The 27161-nt window shown below is 42.3% G+C and overlaps 1 protein-coding gene across 1 annotated transcript; it reads left to right on the top strand.

Annotated features, from left to right (window-relative positions):
• Positions 1 to 5192: 5192 nt before the first annotated feature.
• On the top strand, positions 5193 to 23604 carry htr1d (5-hydroxytryptamine (serotonin) receptor 1D, G protein-coupled). Its single transcript, XM_044046992.1, has 2 exons — positions 5193 to 5656; positions 20657 to 23604. Exon 2 carries the CDS (start codon positions 21428 to 21430, stop codon positions 22577 to 22579), a length of 1152 nt encoding a protein of 383 aa, XP_043902927.1. The 5' UTR covers positions 5193 to 5656; positions 20657 to 21427; the 3' UTR covers positions 22580 to 23604.
• Positions 23605 to 27161: the final 3557 nt, after the last annotated feature.

Raw genomic sequence — 27161 nt, 5'->3', positions numbered from 1 at the left:
TTAAATGACAGAGTGAAATCAATGCGACGGTCTAAAAGGAGAAAACAAATCCTCCGACCATATGGGCCTGGCTTGTTTATTCCCTCTGATGTGACCTGCAGAAGCATCTCCCTTACAGCTGCAGTCATGCTGGATTCCGTTGCCATGGTTACAGTATTAATCAGTTAGCTTAACAGAAGCAGTCGTGGCTTTTGAAGTTCTCACTAATGTTTGGCGGCGTCGGTGTAAACGCTGTAAACATGTCGCGCTGTTGTTTACGCGGCAGGTTTCAAGCGTCGTTTATGGGATTGACCACACTCAGGACGTGGATTATCGTGTAAATACAAGGCAACCTGCAAGTGTGGTTTGATATATTACCCGAAAACAAAAAAGAGAGTGGGAGCAGAAGCTGTCTGCTCTCAAGACGCTTGTTTTTTGAAGATATGACTGCGGAAACACGTGCTTCCTCAATGTCCACCTCCAAAAAAATGCCTTTATTTGTTTATTTATAAGACGCAGTAAGACAGTATTTACATGTGGCTTGAGGTTGTGACGTCAGTAACGTGTCGTAGTAATCAAAGATATTTTCAAAAGTGTTTTTTTTTGTATATAACTTTGCGGTATTCATACTTATAAAGGCAGAATAATGCAATTAATTCATATAAACAGACTATGGGATGCAAAATTACATAATCTCTGAGTCAAACTGTGTAGGTGTGCCCACTGCTGAATTCTGATATTGCATCCAAATGGAAGCAAATGGACGTTAAAGTCTTAGGAAGAACAGTTACCCGTCACAGTAAAGTGTAAATCATGAAATGTTTTGAATATCCCAGCTTGGATTGGAAGATTACGTCGCTGCAGTGTTTATTTATCGCAGTCTCGCCGTCATTTTTACTCGTACAGCTCATACAATTGTATCACGAGAGATAAAAAGTCAAACTACTGTGCCTTGTCATGTGTCAACGTGATCATAACACAATAACGCGTTTGTTTAGTGCTTCACAAACGGGGGGTGGCTGCGAGTTTGATCTCCTAAGTGTTTAAACTGGCAATAAAGATATCCAGTTCCTTCTCGGCCAACGTCCAGGAGACCATAATGTTCTAATACAAACTCACCCCGCTCCGTCTCCTCACTGAAGTGATATACGGCACATCAAACGAGCACTCGATTTATTGGAAGTCTCGCTGCTGCCAAGCGGCGCTTGTACTGTGGGATCTGATTTCAGAGGCAAAATGGGGAATTAGGTGTGTTTATTTATTAGCTGTGGCACATAGACTGCATGAAACTAGTGGTCTAAGGGACTGACCATGACCAGCTTTCTTTACTGTAAACGTGTGTGTGTGTGTGTGTGTGTGTGTGTGTGTGTGTGTGTGTGTGTGTGTGTGTGTGTGTGTATATATACATTGCAAGCAACATTTAGACATCTGATCATTTTTATTAGAAAATAAATCAATACTTTATACTCTGCAGTCTATCAGTACCTCATTGTTTTTAGTTGTGCCGCACAACACCCACGTTACATGGTAGTTACTTGTAATCGGTACGTTGACATGCACAGTTTAATCAAGCCAAGGTCATAGTCTGACTAAGGTCGTTTTCACACCTGATAGTCCGCTAGACTCGGCATGATTGGCCGAACCAAACCTGCATCAAATCGGTCAAATCCTACGGGTCATAGGTTATAGGTCGTCTCCTTCTACTTCCGGGTCAAAGACTGGGGAGGAATTTTTGGAACGCCAAGTCCGACCCCAGTCCGACTAAGTGCATACATGCAGGAGTAGTCAGACTATGACTCGCATTATCCAGGTGTTAGTCCGACTAAGACTAGCTCCACTTTAGTGCAGTGTTCATGGCATTAAGAAAACCAAATTATGGTCTTAGTCTGACTAAAATTGGACTTTTAACATGCATGTCAATCCACTGAGTGACAGGATATGCAGACACAGAATATTATACCAGATTAAGATTTGCATTCTCTGCTAAGAAATCCCAGCACATGAATGACCATGACGTTATTTTATTATAACGGGACCATCTGGTCATAAATGAAGCCCAAAACTCTGAGTCTGGCACTGAGAGATGTGCATAAGTGATGTATGAATTTTAAAATCCCTTCTTGCATATAGATTAACTGTGAGTGTCTCACCAGCTGGCCAAGACAGAAATACCATTCTCTTTAAATGTCAAATTTAAAAAAAAACAATTAATAAATCTTTATCAATCAGCTAATACATGCTGAATGCTAAGCAAACATTTGACCCACATACTAAATCCTCAATTTATTCATCTTCATTTCAGACAATCTCATCAAAGGCAAAACTGTCCATTTAACGCTAAGCACTATTTTTTTTTTCTCCAGCATTCAGTGTGTGTGATTTCATCATTTGCATTTTTAAAACTACAGTCTTACTAATTAGCTTTCAGGGAGCTGGTATTGATTCAATTATAGATAAAACATATACGGGATACGGGAGACATCCAGGAGCAGAATCAAAGTATTTAATGGTCGAGCATGAGGACGCTCTCTGTGAATTAGCACAGATCTAATATAGTTTTAAGAGACACTATTTAAAAGGTAAAGCTCTCCGTGGACTATTTGTCTGCAGCTAATTATCTTCATTCTGTGTGCCAAAAAAGGAATGGAACACTTTGCTTATAGAGTTAATGTGTTCACGCAGTCCATCATTTCCATGTCCATTGCTTTTACGATCGCTTTACATTGACGTCACGGCATGTTGAGACTCTTCAGGACAGTTTGTGGTGTTTTACTTACTTACCTTACAGTTTGTGGCATCCATGAAGTGCCATTGTCCTGCTCAATAAGCCTCATTAGTTTGACAAGATAAACAGATAAGATGAGATATTCCTTTATTTGTCCCGCAGTGGGGAAGTTTACATTGTTACAGCAGCTGGAACTATGTCGTGCCTCCAGTGTTTCCCTCTCTCCACCCAAACAGCAGCTTCCTCAGGTGCTGATTCTTTGTGACTGCTCGTCATTGGCACACCTGCAGATTCTCAGCAGTGTGGTGAAGTCAACGTGAGAATGGGTGAGACGTGTGTTTGTTATCCGTGCTCTGCAGGTTATTCCGTCAAGTTTTGGCGGTAAGAGTTCAGTGCAAGCTGTCAACAACGAACGGCTGCACAGTCACACTGTATCAGCTGGAATTTGAGTTGAACATTGTTACGAATGCCTGTTTGGGGAGGGTGTTCTCAAACCTCAAGCCACACAAACCGCCCTGGATCGGGTCGGCAGTGTCGGTGACCTCTTTTGACCACAGAGGTTCCAGTGCAGGTCATCTTTCATCCCCTGTGTGTATGTGATATGTAGATGGACACAGCAGTCTCCACAAGTCTGCTCACGAGTGGACGGGTCCCGTTATGTCCAGCCGTCTCCACAGAACTGGTGACATTGGCTCCATCCTTTTAAGGAGTCTCTGCAGTAACTTCTCAATGCTCCTGGTCTTCGCGTCCTTGAAGGACATCAAAGTGACAACTTCATCCAGGATTTACATCTTGTTTTGAACACGTGCCGGACCATCGATTACATCCTCAGCAGCTGACTTTGTGGAATCTGCCTCTGAAGGCCCAGGTGGTCGGTTATAAATAAATGACCTGATGTCTGACCTGAGCTTAACCCCCCCTGCCATGAGCAGGGGGCGGTGCAGACACCCTGAAGATCCTGGGACACCTCCTGTCTAAAAGGATGTACGAACACCAAAAAATGGATTCCACACTTGGGGGCGAAACTGTCCTAAAATCATCGCAGATCCCTGTTCCTTTGAGACGAGACGTTGCTCTGCCATTTTCCAGCTCAACGGGCTTGTGCCTTTTGATCTTTTTTCTTTTTCTTCACAACCTCTGGAGAAGTTTGGGGCATTTCTTGCACTTTTTAAGTTACACTGTGCCTGAGGCAGCAGATGTTTTGGATGGTGGATTTTCTTCTATAGGCACTTGAAAATTAAGCTCATTCAATTATTTTCCTGGCTTGATGCTTAGTCTCATTTTTTTGTTCCTATAGAAGATATCAAATTACTTTAAGTCTTAAAACTACTGCAATTATTCTGACTATTATCACCTCCCTTAAAAGATATCATTTTACTCCAATTGTTATTGGGATTACCAAAGAGAGCTGAAAGTGATGGGGTTAATTATATTAAACACTGAGTCATGATATTATTCACTTTCCTTTCAAATATGATAAAAAAAAGTATCTCAAATTCCTAATGGCTTATTAGAAATAATTCTGTTTTTATGAAACCAAAGCATGAATCTGCTCTAAACGAGGTTTTGCAGAGTCACACTGACGGAATGTGTACTTTGTGCGAGACGCTGTGCTGCAGGGGAGTTGTTTTTGTTTTGCCATGTTTGTTAAAATTGTACGTGCGTGCTGGAGTGTACTATTTGGAATAATCCATTGAGGGTGATTTGTCTTTTCTCGGAGAAGGAGAACACTTAAATTTGACATTTAAAGTCTTGGTGGGGTCAATGGTTGAGACTGATTTTGTGTCACTTTAAAGCCAGGGGTGCAAAGATTAAAGGGATGGATTGAAGTCACTTTAGCTGTAACTTTTTCTTTTTTTTATCAAGTGGAAACGTTTGTGTGTACTTGTATGTCTTATGTCTTAATGACCTCTGGGGGGGTGGTCGTCGAGACTAGAAAAGCGTCATATAAATACAGACTCACTGACCTTGTTAAGACCAGTGGTCCTCATGGAGACTAACCTCAAAACCTGGTCCTATTAAGGCAGAGTCGCATTTCAGAGGTACTGGTTTTGGGGTAGAAGATTGATTTAGATTGTGGTTATAGGTTAAGGTTAGTGTGAGGCTGTCCAAATGCAGGCTCCTAAGACAAATAACTAGTATCTGGTATTGCTTATGTTGTGGGGACCTTACACAGCCTCCCTGTGGGGATGAAAATCAAGTCCCCATAATGTAAATGACTACATTTGAATGTTTTAAAGTTAAACTGAGATCAGGGACGTAAATATGGTTAAAGGTTAGTGTAAGTGTCCAGGAAATGCATGTGAGACAAGTGATGGAAACCTCTGTGTGTGTGTGTGTGTGTGCGCGTGGTAAGTGCTGGTGCCACTCCTGTGAAAACCTCCCATAAACGCAGATTTGACTGTAACTTGTTCCGTGCTGACGTCTCCCTGATCTCTCTCACCCCCCCACCCCCCACCCCCCCGCAGCAGAATGAATCGCAGCAGCACCGGGAACACCCCGCGTTTCTCTCGCCGGAGTTTGTCCTGTTGTTGGAGATAAGTTGCGTCTCGGTGCGTCAGATGGAGATCCGCTGGCACAACACTTTCCACACTTTCTACACTTTCTGGTGGTTGAACTCTGGACCAAAGCGCACGCCTTTGCTCCGACTGTGGTCCAGCCTTTTGGCGTTATTGAGAGGAGATGCTGATGTTGCCGGGCAGCCGTGGGTGCGCACAACACCCAGAGAAGTGTATTTACATGAAGGCAGCCACGCTCGCCTCTTCTCCCTGTAACGGAGCCATGCAGTAGTCTCAACACGTCCAGTGGTTACACCTCCAGCAGCTGTCCGCCTCCCAGTATAACCGTTCCGTGACGCGCGTAAAAGAAGGACGCAGCTGTCGGGATTCCCTGACTGATGTTGCGCTAAAAAAAAAGGAAGAAAACAATAAAACAGCGGAAACAAGACACACGGTAAGTTTAAAGAGCTCTTTTTCTTCTTCTAACCTTTGCATTTGTCCGTGCTTGTTGTTTCTCACCATTACGCAGAGGTCTGCCGGTGCAGGAGGGACGATATTACATTACAACCCAAGCCCATACGAAACTCTGATCTTTGAGCTTGCAAAAATACATAATGAGACAAATATTGTTTAAAAAACAAACAAAAAAAAAAAAGAACACAATTCAGAGACTCCTGAAATGATCATTTACGCAAGATAATATAATACGACATAGACCACAATGTACTGTTTCGTGACCTCATAAGGGATGAAGATGTCACACAGCAGGATGTGAAAAGGTCACAGCACACAAGTCCCTGCGTGCAAAATAACAAGACCTTTTTTTTATGAGGTCAGATTAAAATTAAGCCCATATTATGGATAGAATCTGGATGAATCCCCCAGTGAAGGATCAGCTGCAGGCTGCTGATCCTTCAAAATATACTGTGTGTTTAAAATCTAATGAGAGCATCCCAGTTGTTTAAGGGTATTTGCAGGTTCTTAATACTGTGGAGCAATTACTGTTCCATTAAATATCATTAACCGGTACAAAGTATTGTTGTTGTTGTGAAAATGACTGGTGTGAGGCATAAAAACAGGAGCGTTTTCTTCATTGTTGTCTTGTTTTCGACTTGTGAGGTTAGATGAGACTGATTACTGATGATGTGCATTTGCATTTTCTGCTTGTGTGTGTGTGTGTACGGGGGGGATTGAAAGACCCACAATACGGACGATGTTTACTTCCAACTCTCAGACGTGGGGGTCATTAAAAACATGCATTATGTGGTAACGTGATTGAAGGAAGAGCTAAGCAAATTACTCCCCACATCGTCCATAATCATCATAATTAGCAGTTAGTAGAAAGTGCTATAGTAATCCTCCCCTGTGTGATGTTTTCCACTTTGAATGTGACTGTTATTAAGTACTTTTCAAGCTGGGGGATAGACCTGTCCTCTGTGCTCTCAAGCTTTTCAGAAACAGACCTCAGGCTCTCTGTGCCGAGAGAGTGTTGTAATTGCCCTTAAAGTAGCTGAGTGATACAAAATGAAGGAGAGTCGCCGACAACGTCGCGTTGATGGAAAGTGCTTCTGTGGACACATTGTCCCTTCATGTCGCTGGAGACAAACATGTGTCGTCTTGACACGCTTTTCTTCCCTCTTCTTCCCCATCTTGTCTCCCTTAAGCAGAACCTGCTTCTCACACACACACACACACACACACACACACACATGCACTTTATCCATTAGGGTGTGACTGAAGACAGTGAGTTGTTTCCAATCCGTTAAAATCACAGAAACACTAATGCCCCACGATGCATCACTGATTCCTACTCATTATGCAAATGGTGATAAAAGTTGGAAACCAGCAATGTTGAATCATGATGTCGCTGAATATGTAAGGTCTTCTCCTCTTATCACGGAGAGGACTCATTTGTCGTTCACTACGCAAAGAGTAAAATTCTGGTTTTAATAATTCATGTAGGAACAGACGGTTAATGCCAGAGCAGTGCACTGTATGTGCATAAAAGAGTGTATCACTCTCTACTATGTTTTAACTCTTTATATTAACCCCTGCAAAAACAATGCAGCTCAGGAAATTAGGCTCCTCCTCTAAGTGATAAGTAATATGAATAAATGACTGGAATATAGAGTGGAGATTTACGTCGAGAATATAGACAAAACTTTGACTAATGCTATCGTGCTGACGCTTATTTGACTTAAATGTATCAGCTGACCGAATTCTAATCTCGGGCCGGCCCTGGTTAGCTAGCTACAGTTGAACATTGTTGATAAACAATAGATAAACGGCAACTCCCAGAATGCACTGCGCTCACTGCTCCCTGCCCAGGGAGGGAACCTCCCAAAAGGATGAAAAAAGTCGTCCGTCTGTCTGTCACAGATGCTAATTAGCTGTTCAGCGAACTCTGGTACGGACCTGGTTCTGTACATGGTCCCTGTCAACTAAACTAATAGACAGAACCAAACGTCTATGGCGCTAAATTGTACCGCGATGTGCAGTAAAAACAAGGACAGTTTCCATCGTTTGCCGGTCAGAGATTCAGAGCGGTGCACACAAGCTGATAGCTGATAGCATTTCACAAAACAAAGAAGGATGATATTTCTCCACTGTGAGGGGGGGAAGCAAATGAGAATCTTGATTCTGTCTGCTGCTTTATGAAATTACGACCTGGATGTTTATCGGTATAACGCTTTTAAACTCTTCTGTTACCGATTTGGCATCGTTACCGGAACTCCTAGGTCGTTTGTGATATCTAGAAAATTCAAAAAAATCTATGGACTGCCGATCTGTCCAGGGTGTGACGCCGCCTTCCGCCCTAGAGAAACACAGAGAGCACAGAGAAATGGAGCATACTGAACATTTGACTTGACAACCTTTGGCAGCCTGATTATCAAAGACGTAGACGCACCTATGAGACACAACCAGTATACAGTCCTCGCAGATTCATCATTAGCTGGTGGTGTTAAATGGTATTTGGCATTCATAATGTCCGATTGCTGTCAATTCTTTGATCTAGTTCTTCTTCACAGATCCTTTGCTGTAATTCAGAGGTACCAAAGATATGAATTCTGCAGTCTGTGTGTTTGCCTCAGTCTGGCAATGCATGAAAGGAGTTTACCAAAAAAAAAAACACCAAAGACCTGCTGTGGGTTCCCAACGTGTAGAGTTGAAAATAAACAAAAAAAAGAACCAGTCGAGTTAAAGCTTAATTACGCAGATCGATTTAACCGCGAAACACGTCAAAAAATATCAAAAGACGACAGAAAATCATGAGGTATTGCAGTGTCACGCGTCGCTTGTCCAGCACATGACTTTGCAGAGGAGCCGAATTACAGCTGAGCAGATGGCGGGGCAGTGTTTGTGAAGCGAGAGTTCACCATTGAGCTGGAAATCACTGTGCCTGAGTCTTTGTCACAGCTCTCTGATGTGTGAGAGGAAGCTGTTATCATCTGGTGATTGTTTCCCTCCCATGGAAATATCAGTATTAGAATAATACTCAGTAGATACTGCGAGTGCCCCGAAGATGAGAGGGACACTCGCAACGTATTTAATTAGCGTGACTAATGTGCGCATGAGAGCGCTAACTACAACAAGACGACGTAGGCTTCCAAAGCTCCGACGGAGGCAGCAGGTCAAACAGCAGGTGTCAGAGCAGAATTCATCCCAATTCCCACCTGTGCTGTAACAGAAACCAGTGTGTGAATAAGCCGCAGCAAAACTGAAAAACCTGGCAAAGACACTAAACCTCAGTGTCTCAGTTTGTGCACTTCTCTGCATTCACACTCGCTATTTTGAGTGCATAGGCACGGTGTGTTCAAGGAGGCACGTTGGTGTCGTGAACAGCCCTGCACTGCACTCGCCGGGGCAGATGATGGCTGCTCAGATCCCTGTTCGCCTGGGGTTTTCTGTCAGGGAAGTTTGTGTATTCTGTCCCTGTCTGTGTGAGTTTGTCACCTGGTGCTACAGCGTCTTCCTTCCACAGATCAGTGACTTGCAGTTTGGGGTTAGGTTGTTCTGGAGGCAGTAAACTGAACATGCAGTAGGTGTGGATGTGAGTGTGAATGGTTGTGATGAGGCTAATGACTTGCACTCAGTATGTTTACACGCGCTGTTTAATCAAGCTATGGCCATAGTCCGACTAAGACAGGCAATCAGACAACTTGCAGACTCCGAGTGTATAACTCTAACTCCACTCAATAGGTTGTGAGTACTGAATCAGTGTTGACCTTTATGGATCATGCTGTGGTTCTGCTGTGGTCCTGTACTTGTCTCTTCGTCAGTCCAAAAGTGGGTCTTCTTCGCAGCTAGCGTACTCGCCAACAGCGCCGTGATGTTGTTTGTTCTTTTTACGCAACAGTACTGCAATTTAGACGTCGTCCCCTTCTACTTCCATGTCAAAGACCGGGGAAGGAATTTTGGTGCATATGCAGAAGTCCGTCTCCAGTCCGTCTAAATGTACACATGCAGGAATAATCGGACTATGAATCGTGTTATCCAGATATGTTAGTCCGACTAAGACTAGTTTGATTTTAGTCAGACTAACATGTTAACATGACATTAAGACAACCAGATTATTCTCTTAGTCTGACTAAAATTGGACTTTTACCAATGTCAAGAGTCTGTGTACGATACATGGTAATAGATAATGATGAATAGATGTTCAAAGGTTTAGTTCAAATCTTATGACCAGTGTAGATACTGATAATTCAAATCAAGTCCAATTGCCTGTATCTAGCCTCATAGGAGACTACCAATGTGGCTAAAAACTGAATACCAAGGAATGAAGACACATTATTGGCACTGATGTGGCAAATAACTTACAATTAGTACAAGTACAATATTTAATATCCTGTGAGTGTGCAAAACCCGTCCAGCCTGCTACTGATTAATAACCAATAACCTTAATTCTGGCTTCATGACCATGATGACACCAACATGTCACTGCAGTTCTGGACTCTATTTCTCAATCAGGGTCATCAGGAACTGGAGTTAAAATGTATCCCACAACAACCAAGAAGTGAGTCCTATAATTGAGGCCCGACCAGGACTTGCAGCAGTACCATCGAGAATGGAAATATCTATAGTACCAGAACGTAATTTATGACTGCCAGATATTAACAGCTTTAGTGAATAATCCAACAGACCTGCTTGTGGATTTCCTTCTCAATGGGACACTCAAACAAGCCCAGCTCCAACCTTTGATCCCAACACATAATAAGCACCCCCCCCTGTAATGTCAGAAGAAATCCTGACTCTCTTTACCCTTTCATGAATAACTGTACATTTATTTTAGATTTGTCTACAATGGAAGTGCGTGAGCAGCGGATTCAATGCTCCCTTTGTGTCCACGTGATACGGAATAGAGCGCAGCCACAATATTGACTGAATGTCACCTGCGTTTTAACGACGCTCATGTGCCAATACAATCTACCGCAAGCGGTTACTATAGGTCTATTGATATTCTCGCATGAAATTGTGTGTAGTGCAAATACAACACAGGCCATTATGTGTCTCATGAAGACGAGTGATCTGATTACCACTGAAGCAACGTCAGTGGCAGCCCAACATATGGGCGAGCCCGTGTAATAAACCTGAAGCACGGTCGCGTCTAAACCTTCATCTGGCACTTGCATTAAGAAGATAATGAGATCTGAAGTGAGGGTATCTGCCACATTAAGCCTCAGCACATGTCTGATGGACCTATGGAAGCATCGCATGATGATGTCGAAGGACGTGCTCAGTCCGTCACAATAAAACTCACCAGGATTTAACACCAGGATGAAGTTATGCTGCTTTTCCACTGCATGGTGCCAGCGCGACTTGACTCAACTCGCCTCAACACGGCATAGTTATTTTGCTTTTCCATTAGCGACAGTACCTGGTTCCTGTTACTTTCTTTAGTACCTGTTCTGGCGAGGTTCCAAGCAAGCTGAGCTGATACTCTGCGTGACGTCGCCAGACTGCCGGCCACTGGTGGTTCAGAGAGTGTCGTCACTGGAAGAGTCACGAGCGTGACGTCTGAGACAAGAATCAAACCCAACAATGTCCAACAAAAATCAGTTAAGAAGACTTAAAAATCCTGAAAACGTGCGCTAATCTCCAATATTTAGCAAAGGAAATCTAAATATGTAACAGTGGTGTATTTCAGTTCAGTGCTCCGGTCATGCAGGAAGTACTGAACAAATCTTTTTAATGAACTGATTCTAATGATTCAGTGACACCGAAAACAAGCTTTACAAGCCACTAGTTTGTTTGTGTCATGTATAAAATAAAGTCATGGCAGCTGTGCTCTGATGGCTCCGCCCACGTTGAGGAGGTATTATATCATAATGGAAAATCAACCAAACCGCGAGCTGCGCCGAGTTGAAGTTTCTGGGCCAGGCTTCGACTTTAGAAGTCCCAAAATACCGGTGGGATTGTGTCGTCAAAAGCTCTGATTAGACTGAGGCCAATTTCCTTCTTGAAGCCCTTTAAGTATCTTTAGAAAGGAAAGTGCATTTGTACGAATTAATGCCGAAAAGTCAAATCCCTCAAGGCCTCAACACCACACGACAAATTTTGTCTTTATCCTTGATATTTGTGTTCATTTTGTCATTTTAAATGTATCCATTTGTGTTTGATAAGTGCAAAATACCCCAGAGGGGATTAAGAGGGAACTCACCATATTCTCGCTGGTTCTACACATTAAGAGTATACACATGTGAAGGTTTGCATTGCTTTTCACGTGCACTAATTCATCCACAAGCCCTTTATCTATTTCATGCTCTGCTTTGCTTTTTTTCCACCAAATCCTCTTGTAACTTTTTATGCTGTCGAGTTTTCTCTTCATATGGGATAAGAGCAATCCAGAAAATTGACGCTATATCAGAAGTAATCCCACTGGCTTTACAGACAGGATTATTTACAAGGGATTGGACTCTGTGTTCAAAAGAAAAGCAGGGTTTTCACGCACAGAATAGCACTCCTCCACCACAGTCTATCTCGTTCCTTCTTTACTCTTTACTTCTGTTTCTGTTCGTCATTATTTTTCACGCCACTGTTTCAGCAGAGAGCGCAGTCCACCATGTCAAACTGTCTCGGGGCAAAAATCTGTCATGTTTTCCCACAGAAACATCAGAAACCTTACACATTTCCTGCCCCTCCTCCTCTCTGGTTAGATTTCCTCTTAGTCCGATTCATATTTCATTACCGTGTTCATCCGTCTTTGGCTTATAAGCTGTGGTCACACTACCCTAAATAATTAGCGCCGAGTGAAGAACAGGGCCCTCCAGATGAAAGTCGTAATTATAGATCTTGACAAAGTGTCACGTACCATGACGATGACAGCAGGGGTCATATATCAATCCATACAAGCCCGTACTCAGGCCGTTAGTGGTCAACTGTTCAAGGCTGACTACTTGTTGAAAGATGCCTCTTTCTTCAGGGGTTGAAGAGGGAGATGGAGGACACGAGCTGCCTCGCAACACTGTAATATGCTGCCTCAGTGCCAAGTGGAAAACCACAATAGAGAATTAATATTGTTTGAAATGTTTTAAAGTGTATATATATGTGTGTGTGTGTATGTATATATATATATATATATATATATATATATATATATATGTGTATATGTATATGTGTATATATGTATGTATATATGTACATAGATACATATATACGTGTGTGTGTATATATATATATATATATATATATATCTATCTATATATACATATATATATATATATACACACACATATATATATATATATATATATATATGTATATATATATACATATATATATATACATATATATATAGTATGTGTATAAAAGGTGACTCCAATGACTTGGTTATTTGTGGGTGTTAGATTGAATCTTTGCAATAGATTTCCTTAAATCCTACAATCTGGACCTTTTTAATTGAGGAAAGGTGTATTTCGGCATCACAACTTAAGTTGAAATCAGCAGATGTTATGTAAATCCGGGTAAGTACCAAAAGATGAGGATGCAAAAAAAGTCCCCGAAAGTTTAAAACCGCTGCAAAACAGAACCAATGTTTGAGCTTCGGAACTCATTTCAGACCAGTGTAAACAATACACGGTCCACAATACAATCATATAGAGATACATTCCAATATCGGTCGGAACTAAAACGTCCGTGAAAAGTTAAAAGTGCAGGATTTCTGTATTTATTCACAACATGGAGAACAAAGTGCACAAAGTCTATGTATTGAATGTGGATGGAGCATCTCCTAGCGTAGCTTTCGCCACCATTATCCCGCTCCCGTAGGGACACCCGGCGAGTGAAACTGGCAGGCACTGTTGACTTTAGAACGCCTTCATTTGTTAATTAATATATCGATATTTCCCCTGGCGTATTGATTAGGGCTTTATTTGGATGTATACGCGATGGTGTTCAACTCAACTCCCTTGGTCCCAGCCTTACAACAAGCATATTCAAAAATAAGAGTTAGCTGACCACTCGGTGTCTTAATTTAATAGGCGGGGTCCATCGATTCCATCCTGTTTATCTGGCTTTCCCACCGCTCAAATAAAGAAGTAAACCATCCGTCAAGTTTTTGGAGCGGATGCCACTAAGAGGTTGCATACAGCTGCAGAGATTTTCTCTTCACTGTCTGTGCCTTCAGTGGGCGATATGATGTTTAATGTGTTGGTGGAGACGTGTGCTTTCAGAACACTTTGGAGTTCATCTCATGAATTACAGGCCGTTCTCTATGTAAAACAGTTAGTGCGTTGTTGGTGTTATTAGTCACGAGCTACCTTTAAGGTTACTTGATACACTGTTCTCTCTGTCAAAACGGCGCTCTCGTCAAACATCAGCCGTTCTCTTGCCAACCTCTGGTGAGTCGCTGCCCCTTCCCTTTTATTATGACTCACGCACACACACACACACGCGCACACATTCCGAGACAGACGACGAGATAAAAGCACTCCTGTTTGTCGTCAATCACTATGAATGCTAATTGCAGAGCTTCCTCATTTAAATACGTCAGATTTCGATGAACCAGAAGGTCGTGGGTTTGATCCATTAAAAAAAGTCCACTTTCCTGGGCAAGTCTTCACACCTAATAGTCCGCTAGACTCCCGGTACGATTGGGGACTTTGTTGTTCTTGTGGGCGCTTCTGAGCGGTTGTCATTCATTTTCGCCTGACCATATTTCTATCAGAGCTTTTACCTCGTTCTCACTCCGCGTCTGACCACGAGCCATTTCTCCGGACTCGCACCAGGTTTTCTGTGAATTAGGCAAACACTAGCACCATATTTAGTCCACAAAACTGACCATTGAGGAATGACCAAATGATCAAAACCCCTTATCTGGGTATGGATGTAATTATTGCCAATTCTTGTGATTTGATCTCCAAATATCCTCTTTGATTCTGCACAAGCTCTCAGTTTCCAGTCAAGATCTCATTCCCAGACTCGAACCAGACTTCCACATTCATCGCGGCTCTTTCTCTCGCTGTCCATTTCTCTCTAAACACTTGGATTTGCAGTAGACTTTTGTGACTCCTGCACTACATCACTGCAAGCCTTCTCTCTCTCTCTCTCTCTCTCAAGTGTCCTAGATTTGCATCGGACCTGTTCCACTTTTTGAGGGACATGAACAATGAGCAGCGTATTATTTTTGGCGGTAGTCTGAAGAGGCTGTTCGAAGTCGACTTAAACTTTCTGCTTTGTAGCCTGTAACTTGAGTTTCCTGCTAAAAATGTCATTTTATTTAACAATCTGGTTAAATCTGGTTTGAACAGTCACTTGGTCCTCAGTCCCTCACGCCCTCTCTCCGCTGTTCATTTGCGAGCACAGGAGTCAGTCGCCATAAATCAACACGAACCTGCAGAGGCACTCGTCTTCCCCTGCCAGGGAGGATTAATTGTTTTTGGTTTTTACATTTGTGTTTGCGTGTGTACAGCGTGTGGGAGGATTGGTGCAAGTCTATGCTCGAGTGGTGCAGCCCACGTAGCCTGAGAACACCACCCACACTCCGCAGCACGAGGCACCTGCACTGCAACTTGAGTTATGATAGACCCCCTCGAGAAATAATGGGCTCTTGTTTGCCATTTCCTGTTTCGCAGCAGGACGCGGTGTAGCACGTCTGCACATCAGAGCACGCTGGACCGTTCATGAAGTCAACAATGGTACACAGTTAAAAGGCAGTTCAAATGATTATTCTTTGAAGTCAAAGTGGATTTATTTAGATTTTATGCCTGTACAATTGTCAAATGTTCAATAAGTGAGTTTTTCCTGCCCCTTTTTTCCCAAGATACCTTTCACTTTCCATATCTGGCAGTTATTTATTCAACTGTTTAGGAATTACGGCGCTGAGAAGCTGAGGCGAAACGTACGACGCGCCGGTGAATCTCAAATTGCCTAGACGGGTTGTGGTGAAAGGAGAAAAGGGAGAATGCTCTCCATCCTTAAAAATTCTCTCCGTCCATCCGTTCAGCTGACATAGGGCGAGCGGTGGGGGTCACACCCTGGACATGTCGCCAGTACATCCTTTTTGAATTTTCTAGACATCACAAATGGTCTAGGAGTTACGGTAATGACGTAAGTGCATGTATTAAAAAAAGTTTCAGAAGTAAATTGTACTGCTCAAGAAAAAAAACTAACAGTTAAGATACATGTATACACACAACGGCTCCGTCAAGCAGGTCTGATAGTATTACTTCACCGGCCCAGGGTCATGCTGGGTTACTTGAGGTCACCGGTTACTTTACTTAGGTGTTGCTGATTGAAAGAGACAAACCGTTTTCTACTGTGCACGACTTTTAAGTTTGAATTAGAACGATGCTTGTTTAATGGAAATGGAAAAATAATTAGACGAAAATAAATCACTGATATCATTTCAGACTCTATGGAGTAAAAACAATATCTGCCAGCAAACAATCAGCAGGCAGTAGCGCCTCAAAGCTTGTTTTTCAGAGGAAAGATACAACAACAAAAATCCCCAAAAGCTTTATTAAACTGCTAAGATGTTAAAAAACGTGTTTGTGCTGATACATTTCCCACCGAGCCACAAACAGCCATTTCAAAAAAGATCGCGCTCCAACTGCGTAATGACTATTCTGCTCCCGCCAAGATAAAATAAACGGACTCAGTTAAAATGCCCATGCTGCTTTTTTTTATTTAAAAAATAAAAAAAAATTATTATTTTTTTAAATAAATAAATAAATATCTGTTTGGAAAATACACTTTTTGTTTGCAATGATAGGAAATTTCCATGGTTTTTTGTTTGTGATTCTGACCATGGGCGGGGCTTATGGAGCCGCCTGCTGATAAAATAATTATAAGGATCTAATGTTTGTCAGATTATAAACGTCAGATACTTACAATTATCTTGTTGTAAACTCAGTAGCCAATCAGCAGGCGGCTCCCTAAGTCCCGCCCACGGTCAGAATTGCAAACAAAAAACCACAGCGCAAAGAACAAGTGAGGGAGTAAACAAAATTTGAATCATCACAAACAAAAAGTGTATTTTCAAACAAATAAAAAACAATCTTTTTGAAGGATTAAATCCATATTTTATGAGCAATTTCTGTATTTTAAATATTGTGGTTCCGTTTTCTTTGCTCACTTCATAAAGTGTTGCTTGACACAAATCTAATTCCATTCAAAAAAAAACATTTAAAACCGCTTGTGTGTATAATGTTTAGTTAAAATCTTGCTTCCCCAGGGAAATGATGTCCTCACCTCACCTCACCTCACCTCGCCTCAGAGGGCAGAGCCACGTCTCGCTGTATTACATCTTCACCTTCAAAGATAGACTCACAAGCAATATTCAAACTGTTTACAGCCCAATTTAGAAAAAGGCCAGTTCATGATTGAAAATCTTTTCCTCTCAGCCACCATTATGAATCTCATTATGTTACTGTGCTATAAACCAGACCCGTTGCAGACTCGCCTTGTCCTTGACTGGTTTGATGCGTAAACAGATTAGCAATCCAGCCACTTTTCAAACATGCTCGTGCACATGAGAGCGTCTCCGTGTGTGTGTGTGTGTGTGTGTGAAATGATGTGCACCAGGGACACATTACAGTGTTACGTTGTTGACGAGAGGATAATGTTGAATGATGATGCGACGCTGTCCGCGGCGGACCTGTCACTCGAGCGTTCGGCACTTGAGCAGTATCGCCGCACACTCGCTGGGCTTATCAATCTCCTCCGCACTGATGCGATCAAGTGTGACTGTAAGGTAGTCATAGCATGTCACGCTTCGCCCGTCGCTGGCTTTTTGTTATGTCTGCACGGTGATATGTTCTCCGCTGCATCCAAGTGCACCAGCGTGTAACATGTAGGGAGCCTATGCTTGTGTAAGTGTATGCAAATGAAGGCGATTATAGTGAACGAAAATTGACAGAAACATTTTTATTAACTGAAATAAAAATTTAAAATAAAACTAACAAATTGTAGTTGAGGGTCAAATGACAGGTGCTATGAAGGTGCAGGGGCTAATGTGGGTTCCAAGCCTTGAATGTCTATGTAGGTACAAAACTAGAGTGTCGTTAACCTTTAGCTCGGTGAATGAATAGAATATAAAAACTTCCAAAACATCATAAAGCATAACACTGTTTGCCCTGCTGTAGGAACCTGAGGACCTATACTGCCCATGATGTGTCCTATAAGGACTTGACCTCCAGGTTAACATGAGAAAACAAGGTATTCCTGCAGCCTTCGGGACACAAGTGCTGTCATATAGTGCTGTAACAGATCTGTGGAGATGGATCAGCAGAACTGAGTTAAAGCGATGCTTGCTGCACGTGTTGGCCTGTGTGTGTGTGTGTGGGTATGATCGCTGCTCCGTGACCTTTTCTTTGCTGTTAAACAACACGTAAAGGTCTTCGATGTAGGGCAGCCTGTTGCCGACTACACTCTTAACCATTTGGATGCCACAGTGCAGCAGGCTTATATTAGAGCATGTCAAACTGAACTGTATGATGAAAAGGAGCTTTAAATGAAAGTCTCCTGTAACTAAAGCTGTAAACAATCATACACTATATGCTGTTTTTTCTTAAGTGGTGAGGTCACAGCATGTTTTCTGTTTGACAGTTAATCCCTAATTTGACCCCCTAATTGTGTGAAAACATACAGAAATTGGCACGCAATATAAAATAGTGGAAATGGCTCAGTAGTGCCCCCCTCAGGTCAAATGCCTATGGAGCAGGCCGAAACTTAGTTGCGCCGAATTTCACGAAATTTGGTGGGAACGTGGTTCGGCCCAAGACGACCAAAAAATCCCATTGGGACCATGACCTAGACTGAACAGGAAGTCGGCCATTTTAAATTTGTCATCCATCTTGGCATTTTGCAAGTTTCGTAACTGAACAAACGTGTCAGTTTGACACAGGAAGTGCCCTTTAACTTCACCTTGCATTGACCGATCTGCTCGAAACTCGATTTGTGAGACCAGGGGTCCTGCCCTGAACTACAAGCCATGACCTACACACAGGAAGTAGATCTTCCCAGACAGGAAGTGCCCTTTAACCTCGCCTTGCATTGACCAATCTGCTCGAAACTCGATTTGTGAGACCAGGGGCCCTGCCCTGAACTACAAGCCATGACCTGCACACAGGAAATGAGTCTTCCTAGACAGGAAGCACCCTGTAACTTTGCCATACATTTACCAATCTGATCAAAACTGCACATGTGACACCAAGGGCCCTCCCTGAACACGTCTGTAAGCAATGACCTGCACACAGGAAGCCCGCCACCCAAAACAGGAAGTGCGTTGTAGCTTCACATTTAATTGACCGATCTGCACTAAACTTCACATGCGAGATAAGTGGCTTACCCGGCCCGTTGACAGCTTTAATTAGTGATTGGAACTAAACATAATATTTACAGCACAGGATTCATTCAATGACGGGTATCAAAATCTGTTTTACCCAAGTGGACAAAAGAAATCCATAAATGGAGCTCAATTGAGTTTTTCCTTGGAATCATCGGCACCAAGATAACGCATTGCATTTTATGAACACACAGCATGACCAAACCAGTCAATACTCAATCTTGGCCTTTAAAACCGTTCACATTACCTACAGTAAGTGTCTGCATAAAATGTGCTGAACAGGCAAGGCTGTCCATGTAATATAGCATGCTGTTTGCTGTCAATGCACAATAAGGACACTGATTTCTCCTAAGAGCCCAGCTGTCATTCAATACTTGTGGGTTTTTTAAGTTCAAGAGCAAACGTGCTTTCAAAAAAATCACTCATTGACATAGACGGATAGGATGTTATGTGCAAAGTGTGAACCATTATAGCTGCAAATGTTGTAGTTTATGTTTCAGCTGGCTCTTTCCCCGCTATTCAAACAGCGTAAGTAAAACTGATTCCCATGAAATTAATCATCGAGGAGACAAACCCTGCTCCAGATCCTGTTTATTTGTGTCCCTAATCCCATAGTCACAATGTGGAGCGTTAATTTAAATGTAATTTTGTAAAAAAAACATATGTCACATCAAGGCTGATTACGAGGTGATTCCTTTGAGGCCATTCGAGCCTCGCTAATGTGTTAATTAATGCATTTTTTCTTCACTTTCCTTTAAATTTGAATTGGTCGGTCTCCGTGCCGCTACTAATAAATAATAAATCGTGCAAATCCTTATCTATAGCTGGAAAGCTGAAGGGAGTGAAAGCCGTCCATGGTGATTAACAGTCATCTGAAGTCCTCATCCCCACTGGAATGTAATACCACATTTCCTTTACTGCACTTAAAAGGAAGTCCGCTTTCCATCCTGTGATAATGTTACTCTTATCTGGAGGCAGTGTGGTCAGTCTCTCTTTGTACCACAGTGATTCACATCCCGAGCATCTTGGATTGAATTTATATGCCTCGAAATTAAAATGCCTTTGTTCATGGCATTTGCTTTAAATTGTCTTTAAAATATCTTTTGTCACGCCATTTAAAAGACATTTTTCTTTTTGATTATGCAATATAACCCAGATACACCCTGATGCAATCAGATTGAAATGGGAGACATTTTTTTACGTGACATAAATCAGGGATTAAAAGGTTCAGCAATACAGTGTATTTATTTAATGTTTTTTTTAAGCATTTATACACTTAATACAAACATACTATGATCAGCCTCCTAAATGTTACACACTGGACCTTTTAAACCTTCGCTCTTTGTCTATAGTTGCTGAAATGAACTCTGTTGTGGATGCTTTCGCATCATTTGACGTGTGTCATTTGATATTACATTTACATTTCATCGCACATCCTCCAGCAACTCAGGAATAAATCACTATGGTAAGAGTGTATGTGGGCGTTGGGAGTGTAACGTAAAAAGTCATCGCGCTCCATTTGCAGGTCAAAGTTGAGTTTTACTGGGTGCTCATGTAGATTTCCTGTCCCCTTACATGTGGGTGGTTTGTTTGATTGTGTGATGCTAAAGTTGCGTTTCGCTAATCTTTACTTACACCATTGTTTTCTCTCCCATTTGTGCCTCCCAGGGTGAAACTGCTGCGGAGGAAACGGATCTAATCTCAATGGACACGACAACAGAGAGTTTATCTGAACACTGAGAAGACGGGGAAAGAGCTGACGACACAGAAGCATTTATATTGGCGAAAAATCGCTTCGCTGGTCATAGCATTTCAGCTCATATTTCTATATAGCTGCCAAAAAAACACAGGGATATGAAACAATAACCGACAATCAGCGTTGATTGCTTCAATATTTCTCCCCGTGTGGTTTTGATTGCACTGTTCGGGCTTTCCTGTATCATCAAAGTTTCCATACAGACCTCAATTTAGAAGGCTTCGCGCAGACTTCGGGACAGATAAGAGCGACAACAAGCAAACCTTTGTATCTGTCGTCGTCGTCATCGTCCCGCATGCGGCTCCCCGCTTAGCTTTATTGAAGAGGAGGAGGCCATTAAAGCATTTGACAGATAGGAAGGCTTGGTGTGAAGGTGTTGTTGCCGGCTGGCCGCTGGTTGGAGATGAGATAAGAGCTCTGGGAAGAGAGGGAAGACGTGACTGAATACAAATGAGGATTCATTTCTGCTGGAGGTGCACCAGTCGAGCGAGATGGACAAATTAGTCGAGAACTGTGCGACGCAAAGGATGGGAAGGTGCAGTCGCTGAAAGGAGGATAAAGGAACTTCCCGCGGTCCCCAAACCGAGTAGAGTTGAGCCATCGCCAGTGCCATGTGTGAACTGATCTGTGTGCAGTTTTATATCATCGTGGTGAGGCATCACGAAACCGCATAGAAAGGCGAGATGGAGCTGAGTAATATCTCACTGGACTACTTCAACAGCAACCTCACGGAGGTCCCCGACGCCACCCCTGCTCCGGCCTGGAGCGAGGCCACGCTGCTCGGCCTGCAGGTCTCCCTGTCGGCGCTGTTGGCGCTCGTCACCTTGGCCACCGTGCTCTCCAACGCCTTCGTCATCGCCACCATCTTCCTGACCAGGAAGCTGCACACGCCCGCCAACTTCCTGATCGGCTCGCTGGCCGTCACGGACCTGCTGGTGTCCATCCTGGTCATGCCGATCAGCATCGTCTACACCGTCAGCAAGACCTGGTCGCTGGGGCAGATCGTGTGTGACATCTGGCTGTCGTCGGACATCACCTTCTGCACGGCCTCCATCTTGCACCTGTGCGTGATCGCGCTCGACCGCTACTGGGCCATCACGGCCGCTCTGGAGTACTCAAAGCGGCGCACCATGCGCCGCGCGGGGATTATGGTCGGCGTGGTGTGGGTGATCTCGATATCCATCTCCATGCCTCCGCTTTTCTGGAGGCAGGTCAAAGCCCACGAGGAGCTGACTGAGTGTATGGTGAACACGGATCAGATCTCTTACACGATATACTCCACCTTCGGCGCCTTCTACGTTCCCACCGTGCTGCTCGTCATCCTCTACGGACGGATATACGTCGCCGCCCGCTCTCGCATCTTCAAGTCGCCGTCGTCGTCCGGGAAGCGCTTCACCACCGCGCAGCTGATCCAGACCTCGGCGGGCTCCTCCCTCTGCTCTCTCAACTCCGCCTCCAACCAGGAAGCACACCTGCACTCTGACGGCGCGGGAGGAGGAGGAGGAGGAGGATCGCCTCTGTTCATGAACATCGTGAAAGTGAAGCTGGCCGACAGCGTGGTGGAGAGGAAGCGTCTGTGCGCGGCGCGCGAGCGGAAAGCCACCAAGACGCTGGGCATCATCCTGGGCGCGTTCATCGTCTGCTGGCTCCCGTTTTTCGTGGGCACGCTGGTCACGGCCATATGCAAGGACTGCTGGTTCGACCCGGTGCTGTTCGACGTGTTCACCTGGCTCGGGTACCTGAACTCCCTCATCAACCCCGTGATCTACACCATGTTCAACGACGAGTTCAAACAGGCGTTTCAGAAACTCATGAAGTGCAGACGCTTCTCTTGAAAAAAGCCACCAGATGAAGAAAAAAACAATAATAGATAATGATTATAACATAGTATTGATCGTTTAAGTCTCTCATCTTGTAACGACAACTGTGACTTTTGTTCTTTTTGTGCGTGCGTGTGCGTGCGTGTGTGCGTGTACCAAACAGCTCCATGCCATAACTCTTTAGATACTGACCGTATATCCGTCATATAGATTTATGCATGCATGCTTTTGAAAGATCGATCTCTCTCTCGTCAGCGGGACAGTATGGACGGAGTAAACCCACAGTGACTGGACTGAATCCAGAGGAAATGAAAAGCCATGAAGTATACATGTATGTTGTCTTTATCTCTGTGACTGTACGCTGCCGGTGCGCCCGTATAACCTTTATGTGCTACAGTAAAGAATTTAGAAAAAACCAGAACCTTCGAAGAGATTCAGTGAAAAATGTCTTTCCTACTTGAACATGGTGTGTGTGTGTGTGTTTGAGGTAGTTACTTTAATGTAATCCTGTAATATATGCGTGTGTGTGCGAGGAAGTGCGGATTGTCAAGTGTTTGACATTTATGCCTCATATTCTCCACCGTCATCACAGCCTGAAATGGAAACATCATCTCCACTCTGCCTCTGAATACTAAATGACACGCAGCCAGTGCCATAGCAACAAATAAACCCCTCCAAAATATGTCCACGGAATGGAATTATCAGAGTACGGAGAATAGATTGGGATTTAATTAGTGCTTCCTAATGAAAATAGTTTGGTATAAATGACATTCTCACAGGTATCCGTTTGATCTCGGGTCCAAATCTGCTGTTAGAGTGTGAGTGAACGCGGCAGGGGACAGTACAGATGTTTCACCAGGCGCCGCCGTCTCGCACGGATCCTCCGAAGACGCCTCTGCTGTTGTTAGCGCGCGACTTGTCGTGACAATCTCCTGACGCGGTCGTCAAACTCGCGTGTGTCTGAAAACGGCTTCACGGTTGTTTCTGAATAAAAACGCCCTGTTTTTATTCATTATGAGGTTATTTTATTTGGAAATGCTTCGTTTTAGTTGAGTTTTTATTAGTTTTAGTCTTTTTGATTGTGTCATAAAAATGCTGTTTTAAATATGTATGAGGACAGATGAACAACCAGCCCTGAGTCAAATAGAACGGTGTGCAAGAAAGTAACCTTTAGTGCAAAGTGTGCATCCTCGACAGCGTGGATCATAGGGCGACGGTCGATTAAGAGTGGAGAACCGGGGCTTGAACCCAGGTCTTCTTGAGTGCCAATGACATGAACGTGATATAAAAAATAATAAATAAACCCCAATCTGAGGAAAAACCTGAGCAAAATAAATTTTAGTTTATAATTGTTTTTTTTTTCCAGTTAACAGTTCATTTCTTTGTTATAATAACCTTGCTGCTGATTAATAGGATGAAAAAAGAGCATTTTTTGTTTATTATTTGCTATTATTAGGCATTTATTTGAGAGGACAGTTTATAAAAGACGGGGGAAGACAAACTGAAGCTGATTTGTCCACCAGTCCAAGTTCACGAGAACAAAGTAATCCAGAATAACTCTTAACATATACATAATTGATGCGCCTGTTTTCGCCGAGGTTGAAGAGGTTGCTTTTCCACTATGGGCTTGGCATATTCTCAACTGACTCGCCGCACAGTCATCTGCGTGATCTAATGGACATCCGTCTGTTTCTGACATCAATTTTGTATGTGTCTCTGCGAGAGACTCCTGTACTGTACACGCAGATTTACCGTCTATATATAGATAAATCACACATACACACACACAATTAAGACTCTTATAGAAGATGTTACCAGCAGGGTTAATGACTCAGTACATACTGTATTAATTACATTCAAATTAGATTCACTTTATGAAGTCATCAGCGCCTAAATTGAATTAATCCCACGTTGAAAGGAGGACAAAAGACTTCCTTAAGACCGCTTTAAATAAACTAAAACGGGAGTAATAATTTATCCTGTTTAATTATGATTAACCACGCAGGATGAAACTGAGCAGCCGTGGTCACTACAGGCGCTAATTATTTGGCCCGTGTTAATCCAGCCTCTGCAGCTTCAGTCCTCACAAACAACCTCACACTTGACACTGAACCTCCCTGAACTTATTGGATTGGATTTGCACTTTTATTTCTCCAAGAATTTCAGGTTGAAAAGATACTTCATTAAAAAACAAAAGGGGAAATTGCTTTTACTCCTACGGCCGACTTGAGATCAAACTGCGCTGCATGTGGCCCCTGAACTAAAATGAGTTTGACTCCCGTGTAGAGCTGCAACTAACGAGTCATCGTTTTTTTTTTCCATAAAGTGTCAGAAAACGTTGGAAAAACCTGGAAATGATTAATTGTTGATGATTTCTTTGTTCTATGGAGCAAGGAAACGGAGAATATACTCACATTTAAGAAGCTAAAACAGTCAGAAATCTTGTTTTAATCATGGAAAAAAGCTTCAAACCGATTCATCCATTATCAAAATAGACGGTTTGTGCCACCGGAACTATTCCAGTGGTTTCTGAAAGCTGAGAAGTTGCACGTCAAAGCCACCGCGTGGTTATTACGGTACTTTCACTCGCGAGAGGAGAGAGTTATGTCTGCGCATAGGTTTTATTTATTTAGACTGAAAAACCTGGTGTTTGTGTACAACTACAGTCTTTTTACTTAATACAACTTTTAAATTGTCCATACACTATTTTAACATGCAGTCAATTGTAAATAACTGCCAGATGTTGAAAGTTATTCTGGAAAAAACAGCACATTTTCTGGCCCTTTTATGGTCAAAATAAGTCTAAAAGGAGCTGAGGTGTTTAAGGAGTTAAAAAAATTAAAAATCGATAAAATAACTCACAGTGAAAAGATTAAAACTGGATAATCTGTCATGGTTCATCAAAAATAAGGATCTTTTATCTTTCAAATGCAGAACAAATCTTTATTCACTAGACAGTTGGCAAAGCTGCGGTGGCTAATGTAACATTGAAAGTACACTGTGAATATACTGAGTTCTCTGTAGAGAGGCCTCATTACCGCCGTATTGTTTTAAAATGAATGTGTTTTCTTAATTTAATGGCAGACAAACCTAATTAGAGTTAGAATAGAGGAATTAAGATTCACAATCAACCCAGCGTCTATTGATTTCTGCCTTGAGGAATCACAGAGGGTTCCCTTATGTGTCTTAATTATTCAGCACAAGGAGACAAAAACCGAAACACCTTACATGCGCAAAGTCCCAAAGAGACATCCTGAGTCACTTCACCAAATTTCATGCAGTCACTACACGACATCTCGAGTTTAAATGAATGGAGACTGCCACTCTTTGACCAATAAGAACCATAAAACAAGTCAGGTGGAAGGCTAATAAAGTGCCACTTGAATATTTTACCCTTTTAAATTGTATATCAGCGGCAAAGGAGATGGTTATTCAAGTCATTATCATAAAGGTTAAGAGGTTTTTAACAGTTAATTTAAAACCATGCATCGTTTGTATCTTTATATAAAGCATTTGCAGTTTCCAGCCCCCTTTTTTTATATCTCTCTGCAGTGTATAATTGGCATAACATGTTTATTGATTGAGCCTCTGCAGCCTCCCTTGACTCACAAACAGCTGCCCTCGCATTTGTTGTTTCATTTAAAAAAAAAAAGAGCCAGACTCCCTCACCTTTATCAACTGTTTTTCCCCCTTATCTGTTTGAACAAAGACAATAAAGTATAACACATTATGCTGAAAATGCCAAATAAATGTGTTGACCTGATGAGCAGATGAAAAGCAGTAGATATTAAAGTGCCCGTTCCTTACAAATGTCATTCCATTCACTCAAAATAGGAAATCTTGACATTATGTTGGAGCAAAAAGACAAAACAATGAATTTACCTCTACTTTTATAGAAACCTATGGAGCCCCAGACATGGGATAAAAGAAAACTCAGATTCGTGGCCACAAAATACTAATTACTTCCTACTTCCTACAAAATAGGTAAAATGTGCGTAAAATGTGCATGAAATGCTAATTCATGGCCACAAATTACTAATTTGTTCTCATGAAATACTAATTTGTTCCCATGAAATAGGTAAAACATGCTCACAAAAAAATAATTTGTGGTCACAAAATACTAATTTGTTCCCATGACATAGGTAAAATGTGCATGAAATACTAATTTGTGGCCACAAAACAATAATTTGTTACCATGAAATACTAATTTGTTACCATGAAATAGGTAAAACGTGCGCACAAAAAAATAATTTGTGGTCACAAAATACTAATTTGTGGTCACAAAATACTAATTTGTTCCCACGACATAGGTAAAATGTGCATGAAATACTCATTTGTGGCCACAAAACAATAATTTGTTACCATGAAATACTAATTTGTTCTCATGAAATACTAATTTGTTCCCATGAAATAGGTAAAATGTGCGCACAAAAAAATAATTTGTGGTCACAAAATACTAATTTGTTCCCACGACATAGGTAAAATGTGCATGAAATACTAATTTGTTACCATGAAATAGGTCAAATGTGCGCATGAAATACTAATCCGTGGCCACAAAATACTAATTTGTTACCATGAAATATGATCCAAATAATAG

The sequence above is a fragment of the Solea senegalensis genome, linkage group LG16, assembly GCF_019176455.1.
Source record: "Solea senegalensis isolate Sse05_10M linkage group LG16, IFAPA_SoseM_1, whole genome shotgun sequence".
NCBI lineage: Eukaryota > Metazoa > Chordata > Actinopteri > Pleuronectiformes > Soleidae > Solea > Solea senegalensis.
Note: the sequence above shows the minus strand (reverse complement) of the source record. Positions and strands in the feature narration are given on the sequence as shown.

Bases quoted from the DNA above. Each gene is read 5' to 3' on its own strand.
- htr1d (XM_044046992.1), top strand. From the start codon at position 21,428: ATGGAGCTGAGTAATATCTCACTGGACTACTTCAACAGCAACCTCACG.